The following is a 13,499-nucleotide window of genomic DNA, read 5'->3' on the forward strand; positions in this document are numbered from 1 at the left end:
CTGTCATGGGCAGGGCTCTACAACTCCATCTGTGCCTCCCTCCTGTCTCCTGGGGTGGGCTCCAGGTGGGCTGTGAGGAGCCTCCAGTGAAGACAGCTGGCCACTCGCCCGCTCTCCCCTCCTCTCCCTCGAGCTCTGCTTCCTTTCGCCCCACATTTGCCTCAGCCTTTCCCAGATAAAGCCTGTTCTTCTGCGGGGAGAAGGCAGAGCACGCACGGGATTTGGGCTGTCCTGCTTTGGCTCTGTCATCTGTCACCAGCAAGCCATCTGTGCAGACCATCTACTCCTCACTCTTTCTTGCAGGGGATAAAACCACCTTTCTGTGTGCCCTTAGCATTTTTCACCAGCCTCCATCGCCCCCGAAAGGTAGCCTTTCTGACATGGTGCTGACACACGCCTGCCGTGCTTCGTTTCCACCCACGGCCCTGAGCTCGATGTCCACCTTTCAGTCGCATCCCCGAAAATCCCAGCTAACGTCATTCGCCTCTAGGGGGCAACCCCCTTTCCTTCCTCATCAGGATTAGTTGAACGTGGGACAAGCAGCTGTGTTTTTAGAGTTTCCCGGCCCTAGAGACCACGGTTTCTGGGATGCCCAGGCCTGAGTAATGGCTGTGGATGGCTTATGGAGCTGCACGTGTCCCCAAAGGATCATGGTCCCAGTTACTCGTCCTGTCTCCCCTTGACAGACATAGGAGGCTGAGGCCCAAAGTCACATTCCCCCGAGGCTGTGCAGTGGTATGATGATGAGCTGGTGGGGCTTGAACCCACGTCACCTGAGTCCAGAAGCCAGGGTCTTGACCACACTCTCCGAGGCCCCTCCTGAGCGGCATGGCAGAGAGGGCCAGTCTACTGTTGGGGTTCCCACAAAGAGTGGCCTCAGGCCTTAGCGTCTATGGCCTGACAGAGAGAGCTTGAAGCCGGGACAAGGGGCCAAGACACCGAAGGAGAGGGCAGAGCGTTCGCAAAAGAGGAGCCTAATTCATGGGGTGTCGAGAGGCTTAAATGAGGTCACTCATTCACTCACCAAATATGTGTCAACGGCTGGCAGGTCATCCACAGAGCCCTTAGGTGTGTAGGAGAGGAGGACATCACACTCCTGAGGAGATCCGCCCTATCCCCTCCCCTTCTCCTCTGAGTCCTCAGGACCCCTAGGTTCCCTCAGGACAAGGGACTCTGAGCCTCGCTATTTCTATTTCGGTGCGAGCAATTCCTGGTCCTCCTCCACCTGGCAGAGGGCGAGAGGTGGGCGGGGGGGAGACGGTGTTTCTGGCTTTGGCCAAAAGAGTCATCACAGCTCTTTGCCTAATAAAGCCTTTAATTTATCTCAATAAAGAAGAGGCTAAAGGCTTCACCACTGTGGAGAGTCCCTTATTGATTGGAGGAGGGAGGCCCTGGCCTGCCTTCCCCGGGCTGAGCAGTAGCCAGGCCCAGCTGGTCCCCGGGGGCAGCCACCAGGCTGTGAAGCACTTAGAAGAGCTTCTTGGAGCTCTGAGAGGAACTGGCACTGTCCCCCAGTGGCTTCACGGCTTGGAGGGGGGCTGAGTTCAGGAGCTCACGGCTGCCCTCTGAGACAGTGTGCTTGGTAGAAAACAGACTAAAGCAAGAGGAACGGGTTTTAATCCCAGCCTCTGCCCCAACGTGGGCAGCCCCCTGCCTGTGAGCCTCACTTCCCTCGTCTGTACAGTGGGGCTGAGGACAGAAAGTCCATGGCGTCCGTGGAGCTGGTGGGAGGTAAGCGTGCAGAAGGGCTTTGTGCATGAGAAGTCTCCACGTGAGTAGAGGGTGGGTTTATTATTTGTTATTTGTATGAACATAAATGAGATTGTGCTGCTTTTCTTCCTACTACTCATCCTTGGTGGCTTGCAGCACTTGGCACAAAATCCACTACTCTGTGGGGCGGCCACGACCTCCTTTTGTAGCGACCCTCCGCCCCCGCACCCCCACCAGCGGGCCTGCAGTCATTCCCAGAGCCGCCCATGCTCCCCCCTCCCTCAAGGCCTCTGCGTTTCTTTTCCCTCTGCCGGGCACACTCTTTCCCAAGTGTGGTGTGTGGCCGGATCCTTTACTTTTACATCTCGGCTGAAGTGTCAGTTCCTCAGAGAGGCGGTTCCCGGCCATGTTGTCCCTGCTTGGCACAGCACCTCTCTCTCTCCTCTTCACAGAAGTAACGACAAGTCAGTGTTTTTATGTGTTCCCTTATTTTCTCATGGTCTTCTCCTTGTGGGTGGCTGCCCCTGGGAATGCAGGGATCTTACCTGTTTTGTTCCCTCCCAGGTCACAGTAGGCACACGGCAGGCCCTTCAAACTACGGTTGAATGAAGGGATGAATGGACGGTTGGATAGATGGGTGGGTGGGTGATGGGCAGGGAAGCCAGGCTTGTCTCCCAAGGGACCCCGCTTCCTCACACTTGTTTCTCTCTCTCTCTCTCTCTCAGATATGGAGATATGGTGCCCAAAACAATTGCAGGGAAAATTTTTGGCTCCATCTGTTCCCTGAGTGGCGTCTTGGTCATTGCCCTGCCGGTCCCTGTGATTGTTTCCAACTTCAGCCGGATTTACCACCAGAATCAGAGAGCTGATAAACGCAGGGCACAAAAGGTAAGCCTCAGCGTGGGCGGCTCAGACAGGGGCCTGGCCCTCTGCTTTGGGCTTTATACCGTGGTCACCGTCAGGTCACCAGGCCTGGACCTCCAGGGCAGATCCCTACCCAGACACCCTCTGGCTTTGGAAGGTAAGGCAGCTTCGTGTCCCTTCCACGGACCACCAGTGTTTCGCATTCCAGCTCCAAGCCCCGTTCAGCTGCCAAGTGGGGTGAACCATCCATCATCCGTAAGCTGACTCTCTCCATCCTGGATGTCCTGTGCAATTTCCTTGCCCCCTGGCTTCCCCTTCAAGACCTCAGCCACCAACATTCAGTGCCCCGGACCCCTTCCTGTGCCTGCCAGGAGCTTACTGCGGCACATAAGTGCTCTCCAAATCCCTCTGCTAGCCCATACAGAACATATGGAAAAAACAGAAGTGTGCTGAGACGGAAAGCAAATACTCTGAAAGGAGAGCATTCTGGAGCTGCTGAGTTCCAGGACAAATGGCAAAATGGGCTTTGGTCACTTCGGGGTGTTTGGGGTTCAGGCCCAGATGAGCAGGAGAAGAGCCGTTGGTCCTGAGAGAAGTTTGGGGTGATGTCCAGTGTATGCTGCTTCTGAAGGCAGGCACCCCCACTGGCCGGCGGAGTGAGGAAGAATGCCTGAAGGTTTTGGTGCATTCTTAGGGCATCTGCCGGTGAAGGTTCTGGGGTCGGGACTTTTAACAGCTTCCTATCCGGAAGGGGGAGGACCATGGCGGCTGTTTTCGATTTCTCTTCTGACCTGGCCTGAAACAGGTACCCCTTCAGCAGCCGCTCAACCTCCAGGGGGCGCAGTCAGCTCTTTTCTGGGTAGCAGGGCGTGGGGTGGGGGTTGGAGGGCTTGCTGAGAGAGTCACTTGGGGGGGCAGTGCACAGCACGGAGATTTCATGTCCTTATTTTATTCTTTCTGCCATTCATTCACTCCACAAACTTCCCGTACCTGCAGAGTGTCAGGCCCTGTGTGTGTGGCTGGTGGTTTCCTCCCCCACAACGGCCCCTGCTACTGCCCTCCCATTTACAGGGGGAACACCAAGTAGCTGGACCTCCTTGACATATCAGAGGAATCCAGAATTTCAGAACACATCTGAATATGCTGTCTGAAACGAAGTCACTACGTTCATGAACATTAGCTCTGAAACGTCTGGCAATTTCTATATAATATTTCTTCATAAATATGTTATGCAGTTACATAATGAACCCAGTCAGTTCCCACCTCCAACACAGTCCCTTTTGCGTGCCCTTGTGGTCACCTCTTCAGCCCATGCTGAGCTATCTTTTGACTTATCTTGACCTGGCACTGTAATGTTGCCAGTCTGCCTTAGATCGATCTTCTGGCTGAAATAGAAGTCTTTATCTCGTTCCCTGTTCGAGTCAGCTGGTCAGTGTTGGACAATATCAGACAATATCTTAATTCATTATTCTGTCCTCAAGAAAGGGCCAAGGGTCCTAGAGCCACACTCCCCAGGGGCTGGGCTGACGGTGGGGGGGTTGGTCCAGTGGGGGAAGGTCAAAGGAATCCTCAGGGAGGCTGGGCTTTCAGCTGCTCCCACAGCTACCTTTCCCTCCGTGCCCACACCCTCCCCTACCTCTCAAGAGCATCACATCCCCTGCTGGTTTGCCCTGCAAGGAACAGAACAGTGGTCATTTCCGGCTGGGACTTTAAAAGGCTCATCCGTCTTGTATGATTGCAGTGCAGGAGGGGTCAGCCTTGATGTATCCTTCCTTCCAGCTGCTAAGACGGACTCTCCCTCCCTTCTGCCTCCCTCCCACCCTCGTCCCTCTCCCTTTGAAATCAGAGTAAATATTTACAGTGTTTTCACCTCAGCTGGACACTGTCTCTCCTCAAGGTTGCTGGCTTGGTCTCTTTCACCTTGGACTTCTTATGAGAGGCAAGGAAAAAAAAAAAAGAGAGAGAGAATGCAAGAATACCACCATTTCCAGTACTGAGTGTGTCACCGCAAAGCGAGGAAGGCGGGTACAGGAGGTTTAGTGACAGTGGAGGCTGGGACAGGAAGGTGGTCTGGGAAGCTGCTAGTTTTCAGCCCAGACCACATACTCAGGAGCTCCGTCAGCCCGGCCGTGAAGGTGAACTCCAACTCACCGGCCTCTACTGTAAAGGAAAGGCTTAAAAAGTGGTCGTCCTTTCCCTTCATGACTGGTTTGCTTGGGGTTGTTACCAAAACGAACTCCACAATTATTTGCTTCAGAGGCTGGGTTCTCGAAGCCAAGTGAACTGAAGATTAAGTGAGAAGGTCTAGCTGTGGACAGAGAGAAGGGAACATCTGGATTTTTATTGAGCTAAGCACAGATTCACATGTAAGTTATAAAATTATCACCAGCAGGGTATGAACGTTGATACAATCCACGAATCTTACTCGGACTTCCCCAGTATTCCGTGTGTGTGTGTGTGTGTGTGTGTGTGTGTGTGTGAAGTTTGATACCAGGCAGCTTCATGCCTCCATCACCTCGGTCAAGGTGCTGAACCATTCCAGCATCCTAAGGATTTCTCCCACCCTACCTCTGTCTCATCCCTAAGCCCTGGCAACCATTCACCTGTCCTCCTTTACTCAATGTTTCCATTTCAAAAATTGCTACATAAATGGATTCGTGTAGTACCTAACCTTTGGAGGGTTACATAACCTTCGGAGGGTTTCGTTCTTTGTTTTTGTTTTTTTTTCCATTTCTCATAATTCCTGGAGATGTATCCAGGTTGTCTGTATCAATAGTCCATTACATTTTCTTGCTGGGCAGCAACCCATGGCTTGGATGTATCACATGCCACGGGGCTACACGACCACATTTTTGGCTATTATGAGTAAAGCTGCTGTGGACATTCGGGAACAGGTTTTTGTGTGAACGTGACTTTCCATTTCTCAGGGAATGAACACCCAAGAGTGCAATTGGCTGCGTTCTTGTGTGGCTTTTCCACGTCTCCCTCTTTGTCCTTCTTCTGCCTCTGCTGGGGCAAGAGATGCCAGTTCTCGTGGCCCAGACCCCACCTGGAACCGTAGCCAGAGTGGGAGCATCCTCCTTCCAGACCCCTTATCCAACCCTGGAATCTCCATCCTTGCTGAAACTGAACCTTCCCAGACCTAGTTCATCCGGTTTAGAAACTTACCCAGCAGGCATTGAAATTCAGGGAGAGGCCCCTCATGGAGAGAGCATTTGGCCTAAACGTAGGGAGAACTGCACAGAAGACTCCCCAGCATGCTGCCTTGCCCTGGAGACGTTACTTCTCCTCAGAGCCTCCGTTTTCTTGTCTTCAAAATAGCCTAGATGATGGCCACATTCTCTTTTACCCTCTCACGTTGTGCTCCTGGCCTGTGGAAGAGGGAGAGGCTGACACAGTCTACACAGGGATGAGCCCACGACCAGGGCCTTATTAACGGATTTGTGTCCAACTGGGAAGGTCCGTCCCCCTTCCTGGGTCCTCACCAGCCTGGCTTGAACACCTGCTCTGTGCACAGCTCCATGTCAGATGCCAAAGACAAAAATACGCATAAGCCAGATCGCGGCTCTCAGGAGCTCCAGATCAAAGGAGAAATCCTCACCGAATTTCATGTGCTGGGTTAGGGTTCTGTAAATACGTTGCAAACCTCTTTATCCCGTGTGGGAAATGATTAAACAGTGTTGTGCATTTGATATGACAATCTGTTGCTTTAATAGAGCCCAGGGTAAGATAAGATTAAAAGAAGTGCCACAGAGGAGAACAGGAGAATCTTTCATCTCTAGAAAGTAATGAAGACAGACCCCAGATACGAGAAAGGTCTGGCTCTAAGTGGTGCAATCAAATTATATAAGGCTATAATGAGCTTGACACAATTGGATTTCCATATGCAGCTCTCAACACCCAGTCCTCACCCAAGGCAAAAGCTGCCTCATCCTGAAATGAGCAACGTGCTTGAATGTGGACATGTCACTGTGGGGAGGGCCGGCACCGAGCTGGGCCAGGGATGAAAGTTCTTGGCTCAGAGAGAAGAGGACCGATGGGGCTTCCTCACCAGCCTTCCCCCACTGAATTCCCCTCTGCCCTCTTGCCATCCAGAGAAGCCTTCTTCCTCGGATTCCCAGGCAGGTCTGCCAGGCCCAGGAGGCCAGGAAAGGGAGTCAAGGTGTCCCTGTGGGGACACGAAGGCCACAGGAAACCAGAGACCGAGGATGTCCTTTGTGCTTCTATCGACAGCCTGAATCCCAAGACCTGGCAGGGCCCCCTGGAAGGGACACTTCCCGGTGCTGGGGAGAGGTAGACTAGAAAGGGAAGTTGCCATAATTTCCCAAGGTCTCTTGTCCTTCTCAGAGTCTGTGGTGAAGTGACAACGGACTTTCACAGAGGCAGGGGTGTGACTGCTCTGCCCCAGGACGGACCCGTGAGTCACTGTGGGCTCTTCTGCTTCCAGCGGCCAGGACCTAGATCTGACTCTACACCCCAGGAGCCTGGACCGCGAGTAGAACCCTTCTCCTGAAGACTCTTTCCTCTTGGGCCTCCCCACTCCCACCTCCGCCGTGGTTGGCGTCCATCCTGGTGACAGTGATTGCACCTATTAGGAAGGAGAGGAGCAGCCACGCCCCCTCTGCCTTAAGACACTGCGTGGCCATCCCCTGCAGGAGGATCTGCTTGGGGTCTCCTAGGCTGGGGCCGGGAAGGTTTCCCATTGTTCTAGTTAAAGTCGGAGTGCTGTGTGAAAATGCGTTCTGTCCTCCCCTCTCTCCCACACACGGCAGGGCACCACATCACATGCGCATGCCCCTGCCCTCGTTCCCACAGGCAGGTGTGACAAGCCCAGACGCGTATCAGCCCCTCCATGCAGGCATCCACTCCCCAAAACCAACATGCGATTTTCAAGGCATTTATTGATTTTTTTTTAAAGATTTTATTTATTTATTTGACAGACAGAGATCCCAAGTAGGCAGAAAGGCAGGCAGAGAGAGGAAGGGAAGCAGGCTCCCTGCTGAGCAGAGAGCCCGATGCGGGACTCGATCCCAGGACCCTGAGATCATGACCTGAGCCGAAGGCAGAGGCTTAACCCGCTGAGCCACCCAGGCGTCCCAAGGCATTTTTTGATTTAAAAATGACTAGGCCGGGACGCCTGGGTGGCTCAGTGGGTTAAGCGGCTGCCTTCGGCTCGGGTCATAATCCCAGTGTCCTGGGATCGAGTCCCACATCAGGCTCCTTGCTCGACGGGAAGCCTGCTTCTCCCTCTGTCTCTGCCTGCCACTCTGTCTGCCTCTGCTCACTCTCTCTGACAAAAAAAAAAAAAACTAAGCCAAGGGGATTCATCCTTGAACAAAACAAAAAACTCCTGCCCTCAAGGAATTTACATTCTGTGAGGCAGTAGCGATATAAATGCTGACACCGTATACTCCCTTAGTAATAAGCGCTACGGACAAAACAGAAAGAAGGAAAGAAGTGAAGACGTGTTGAAGGGCACAGATGCACACTCCTTGCTTTTCTCCTAACTGCTGTTAATCCAGCGCTGGGAACAGCTCTGGGCCCTCAGGGAGCGTCGGGAGAGCTCTCACACACGCTCCTTTCTAGAGCTGACCGTCCAGTTAGAGATGAGAGATAGTCTAGTGCAATACCAAGTAGGCCAAGTTCATGAAGGTTTTGGGAGGAGGGAGGGCTCTGATGAGAGGTATTCCTGCTGCTGGAATTGTACCAAAGCCGGAGAGATGAGTGAGACCCCCAGGAACTCTGACCAGGATCAGGCTGCCCCAAGTGGGTATGCAGAGCCTCAGACCCAGCGCTGGGGTCTGCAAACAGAGATCCATGTGTCTGGGAAGAAGCCGCTTCCTCCCCTTCCTCAGGCGTCCCCTGGGCCTGCTGTCACTGGCTTTGCCAGGCCTGCTGTCTGGTCTCTCAGGCTCACTCACTGGTTTTTTCCTCTGCCGATCACAGAAAGCCCGCCTTGCCAGGATCCGTGTGGCCAAGACAGGCAGCTCCAATGCCTACCTGCACAGCAAGCGCAACGGGCTCCTCACAGAGGCGCTGGAGCTGATGGTAGGCGCCTGCGGGGCCTGGGCTGGGGACGGGGAAGGGGGGAAGGGCTCCTTTTCTCTTCCCAGGGACACCACCTTCCCCAAAGGCCCAGTGTGAACCCTAAGAAGGACATGTTTCCAGATCTTCTCCAGGAAGCACCCCTCTACACCCTCTCCCCTCCGGGCCCCCCAGCCCCAGAGCTAGCATGTTCTCTGTTGACCCTGAAATATGGATCATCCCGATTTCTCTGGCACCCTCCCACCTCCCGAGGGAAATGAAGTCCCCCGGGGAAGGTGGGAGGAGCCACCGGCATGAGCCTCAGCCTTCTCTCCTTTTCTGATTAGGGCACCCCAGAGGAGGAACACGTGGGCAAGAGCACGTCACTCATTGAGAGCCAGCACCACCACCTGCTGCACTGCCTGGAGAAAACCACTGTGAGTCCCAGCCCACTGCGTCCTCCGCTTTCCGACCCCTGCCCTCCTTTCTGAGGGCCAGAGCTCGCGGAGCGAGAACTCTGGGCTCACATCCTCACCCTGGGCCCAGGCTGCAGACATCAGAGTCTGCCTTCAGATCCAAAGAGTAGCAACGAGGTCCTTGTCAACCCCCGGGAGGAAGACCCCAAGGGGGGGGGGGGCGCAGTCTCCAGGGTAGGGGGCCACCTCCGTCCTGCTGCAGCATAGAAGGTCTCTGCCCCGAGCCTTTCTGCACACCCCTACACGACCCCTACAGCCCGTTTTCGTGGTTACTGAGAGCCTCCCAGTGCTCTGCCTCTCAGTTTCTCAGTCCGGATGCACATCACTCTTCAAAACTCGGCTGAATTTATCCTAGATTGCTACAGGAGAGTGGAGCAGGGCCTCGGTTTTTGTCCCATCCCTGGGACTAGGTTGATGCAGTGTGTGGGTGCCTTTTCCTCCCCCGCATCACTCCTTAAAGGACAGTGAATGAAGGAGGCTATGCCCATAGTTCTGGAGCCAGGAAGTCCATCAGTACCACTCTCTCTTAGTCACCCTGTAGGGCCCGGGAGTTCGGATGCTCTAAGAATTACTGTGAAAATAGAGCCATGGTTTAGGAAGCCGTAGCTGGAATGTGGCATGTTGCCTGCGACCCACAAACAGACTAAAAGGAAGGGCAGTGGGGCCAACCCTGGACCCTTGGCAAAAGGCACGAGGAACAGAAGGGAAGAGGATATGTCGGGTGGACAACCCAAGAGAGGCAGAGTGCAGGCCTCCCCTGTTCCTTTCGAGGCCCCCCCATCCCCAAAGAGCCCACAGTCAGGGCTCAGCACCCTAGGGAAGGAGCTTTCTACTTCTGAATGTCCCATATCCTGGACTCTAGATGCAGGGGAATAGACGTCAGATGACTCTTACTATGAGCCACGTGTGGATAGCACACTGTGGATGGCTGTCGAGTCCAAAGAGGGCTTCCCAAACGGGAAAGCACTCGGAGAACCCTAGTTTCCAGGATTTATCGAATGTGTCTTACTGTCAAGAACTGTATATGTGTATTTGGAACTTCTGTCCAAAACTCGGAGCTTGCCAATGGGATAGGCCCAGACCCAACTGCCCTTTCCAAGTTGCATGTGTTGGGTGGAATGTGTCAACTGAAAGGATATGGGTAAAAATGTTCGGGTTTGAGGGGCTGGAATGTTGGCATGGCAGAACAGAGACTTGGGAGGTGGCGGGATGGAATGCTGGCATTGAGGGCGTGGAAGGCTGAATTTGTGGGACTGAATGTCGGACTGAATGCGGGGCCAGGGCCGGGGGGCGCTGGGGTGAAAGAGCTGGAACGCTGGGCTTCAGGGGAGGAATGTGGGGCTAGAAGCAGCAGAATGTTGGGATGGGAGGAATGAAGGTGGCGTCTGCACAGGGGCGTGCTGGATGGAGCCAAGGGGTGGGACGTCGGGCTCCGGGCGGAATGCCGGGGCGGAGGGACTGAATGTCGGAACTGAGCTTGGGAATGCCGGAATGTACAATCAATGGTGTTTTTATCTTCTGTTGGCATGTTGTCCTGTAGGGGTTGTCCTATCTTGTGGATGATCCCCTGTTATCTGTACGAACCTCCACCATCAAGGTATCACTTTTTTAAAAATTCAATTGATGTTTTTCTCTCTGATTCTTCTGAGTCTGTGGATTCTCCTCTTTTCACCCCCGGTTCGGTTCTCTGCATGTGCTGTCGGTTCTTTGGGGGCTTTTTCCTACCTCTACGGCCACCCGCGGTAGCAGCTCAGGCCTTCAGGTGCTGACGCTGAACTACCCGACTGCTTTTCTGCTTCCCTCCTTTGACCTCCCCAAGGCCTTGGAGAGGGTGGCAGAATGCAGCGGCCATGCGGTCCCCTGTGAGTGCCCCCGGGGCCCCTTCCCCAGCTCCACAGGGACTCCTGGTCCTGGCTGCCAGGGCTGGTCTCTCTCTGTACTCTCTCCTTGCGCTATTCCTCTCCAGCCTGGCGGCCTCTGCCAGATCATTGATGCCATAGATTTTCAGTCGCCTTGAGCAAACGACTAAACAGCCATTTTTGTTATTGTTGTTTTCCGAGTTCAACACCAGGAAGCTGTTAGCATTCCTTGCCCTGCTTACATTTGACTTAGGGAATACTGTGCCTCCAGATATAGTAAGGATCTACATCCCAGAATCAGGTTGGGGGGCAGAAAACACAATAATTAAAGGAAATCAAAACCCTGACAGTTTGACCCCATTGGCCTTCAAGAACAAATCTCCCCCCAATTGCATGAATAATCCAGTGCCTTTAAAAGTTTATAGCTCACACGTACCCAGGATTCATAAGGATCTTACTCATTAAATCCAACCCAGCATTCAAGATAGCCTAGCATACCTGCTCCCCAAGGTTAGCAACTCCTTACTGGCTGCCTCCAGGAGATCTGTGCAAACCCCGCAAAGTCAGTCAAGTCTGCTTCTAGCTCTGAGGATGCCACGAAATCCCTCCAGGTCCTCTGTGTCCCATCAGCTCAAAGCTGCAGATGGAGTGTACATCCCGTCATGATTTAACAGCTGCAGTCCCCACCCTTCTACCTGATGGCCACCGCTGCCCATAGCGATCTTTATCTTTCTGCCTTTGATGCCTGTGGGACATCACCCCTCCCGAATGCTTATTGGTGCTCCAGGCAGCTGGGAGCCCTCCTCTCCAGGCCCAGACAGAGGCAGGCAGCCACAAGGGGACTCGTCCCCCTCCTTCCCGTCTCCTTTTCCTACTTCTTCTTCTTCTGCCTCCCACAGAACCATGAGTTCATAGATGAGCAGATGTTTGAGCAGAACTGCATGGAGAGCTCGATGCAGAACTACCCGTCCACGAGAAGCCCCTCACTGTCCAGTCACCCGGGCCTCACGACCACCTGCTGCTCCCGTCGTAGTAAGAAGACCACGCACCTGCCCAACTCCAACCTGCCGGCCACTCGCCTGCGCAGCATGCAAGAGCTCAGCACGATCCACATCCAGGGCAGTGAGCAGCCCTCCCTCACTACCAGGTGCGTGGCCTCCAGCCCCATCACTCCTGCTCGGTCCTGCCAGTCCCCGAAGGGAACAGGCTCCTGGAGTCCTCTCTCCCCTTAGGTAACGGATGAGCCTCCTCCCCCCTCCTTATCCTTGCACATTAACCCAAAGGCCCTTTGTTTGCTTGGGAGGGTCCTCTAGCAGGTTTAGACCCAATGTGGGGTTAGACACCAGAAACAATAACTGGGGAAACAAACAAAAACAAAGAAAGAAACTTCCCCAGTGCAAAGAATGGATCATTTTCCCAGGAAAACAGTTTTCACAATTGTGTTAGACGTGGCTTATCCCAGGCTCACTTTGAACCATAGACTGACCTTGTCCCTCCGTAATCTGCCAGAGAGAGATTAGGCCTCTCCCCACTACCTCCAGTGAGCTGCAAGGAACTCAGGGAAAATGAAAGTCAAATGCCACAAAGGATGGGGAACAGGTCTATGGCACGGAGAGAAACGTGTACTCTGAATTCCAAAGCCCAGTATACGTGACTTTGTAATTGTTAGAAATAATAATTAGAACGGAGAGCGACAGGCTGATTACTAAAACCCGAGACAGAGGGACGGCAGAGCTTCCTCCCAGTTAACTGGGAGCCAGACGGGCGAGGGTCAAGGATGCTGGGAACGCTAGCAAGAAGCACCGTCACTCACTCACTCACTCTTCTTTTATCCCAGTCGCTCCAGCCTTAATTTGAAAGCAGACGACGGACTGAGACCAAACTGCAAAACATCCCAGATCACCACAGCCATCATCAGCATCCCCACCCCGCCAGCGCTAACCCCAGAGGGAGAAAGTCGGCCACCCCCCGCCAGCCCGGGCCCCAACACGAACATTCCTTCCATAGCCAGCAATGTCGTCAAGGTCTCCGCCTTGTAAAACCACTGGACAGAGGGCCAGTGCGGGGAGTGGGAGCGAAAGGGGCTGGCATGTGGGTGGGTGGCCGCTGGGACCACTCCCTCCCCCCCTCCCCCACTCTTTCTGCCCGCCCTGTTGCACCCCAGCACTGAAACTTGTGCCTGGAAGGGAAAGGAGGCAGGCAGCAAAGGGGCACCTGAGGTTCACCGCTGCTGGTGTGGGCGTGGATGTGGTCGTCGCCCTGGCCCTGGCCCTGCACTACCGCATCTCGCTGGGGCCAGAGGAAGGGAGGGGGGTAGGGGATGGGATGGCAGGGGGTGGTGGAGAGGCTGCGTGCCAGGACAGGGCCTGGAGGGGGGAGCCTCAGACCCAGTAACTCTTGTTTCTGGAGACCCCGGTGAGGAAAACACAAGACCAAGAGCAGCACGGAGGCCAAGTTGTCACATGCAAAACAGGAAGAAAATATAACACTGTGTATTTAAGCACCTTTTTCAAGGCTCTTAATGGATAATATTTATTCATGGGAAAAGGTGGAAAACAAAACATCA

The 13,499-nt window shown here is 54.0% G+C and overlaps 1 protein-coding gene across 4 annotated transcripts in view; it reads left to right on the forward strand.

Annotated features, from left to right (window-relative positions):
- KCND3 (potassium voltage-gated channel subfamily D member 3) overlaps positions 1–13,266 on the forward strand; it is a 209,145-nt gene extending 195,879 nt beyond the window's left edge. For 3 of the 4 annotated variants that reach the window (XM_032302410.1, XM_032302411.1, XM_032302412.1), the window contains exons 3-8: positions 2,436–2,598; positions 8,521–8,622; positions 8,946–9,035; positions 10,615–10,671; positions 11,833–12,080; positions 12,771–13,266. In XM_032302410.1, coding sequence (XP_032158301.1) covers positions 2,436–2,598; positions 8,521–8,622; positions 8,946–9,035; positions 10,615–10,671; positions 11,833–12,080; positions 12,771–12,972 — 862 coding nt within the window. In that variant the 3' untranslated portion in view covers positions 12,973–13,266. The remainder of the gene's footprint in view (positions 1–2,435; positions 2,599–8,520; positions 8,623–8,945; positions 9,036–10,614; positions 10,672–11,832; positions 12,081–12,770) is intronic. The other variant, XM_032302413.1, reaches the window with a different exon arrangement.
- Positions 13,267–13,499: the final 233 nt, after the last annotated feature.

The sequence above is a fragment of the Mustela erminea genome, chromosome 10 (genome assembly GCF_009829155.1).
Source record: "Mustela erminea isolate mMusErm1 chromosome 10, mMusErm1.Pri, whole genome shotgun sequence".
Classification (NCBI taxonomy): Eukaryota; Metazoa; Chordata; class Mammalia; order Carnivora; family Mustelidae; genus Mustela; species Mustela erminea.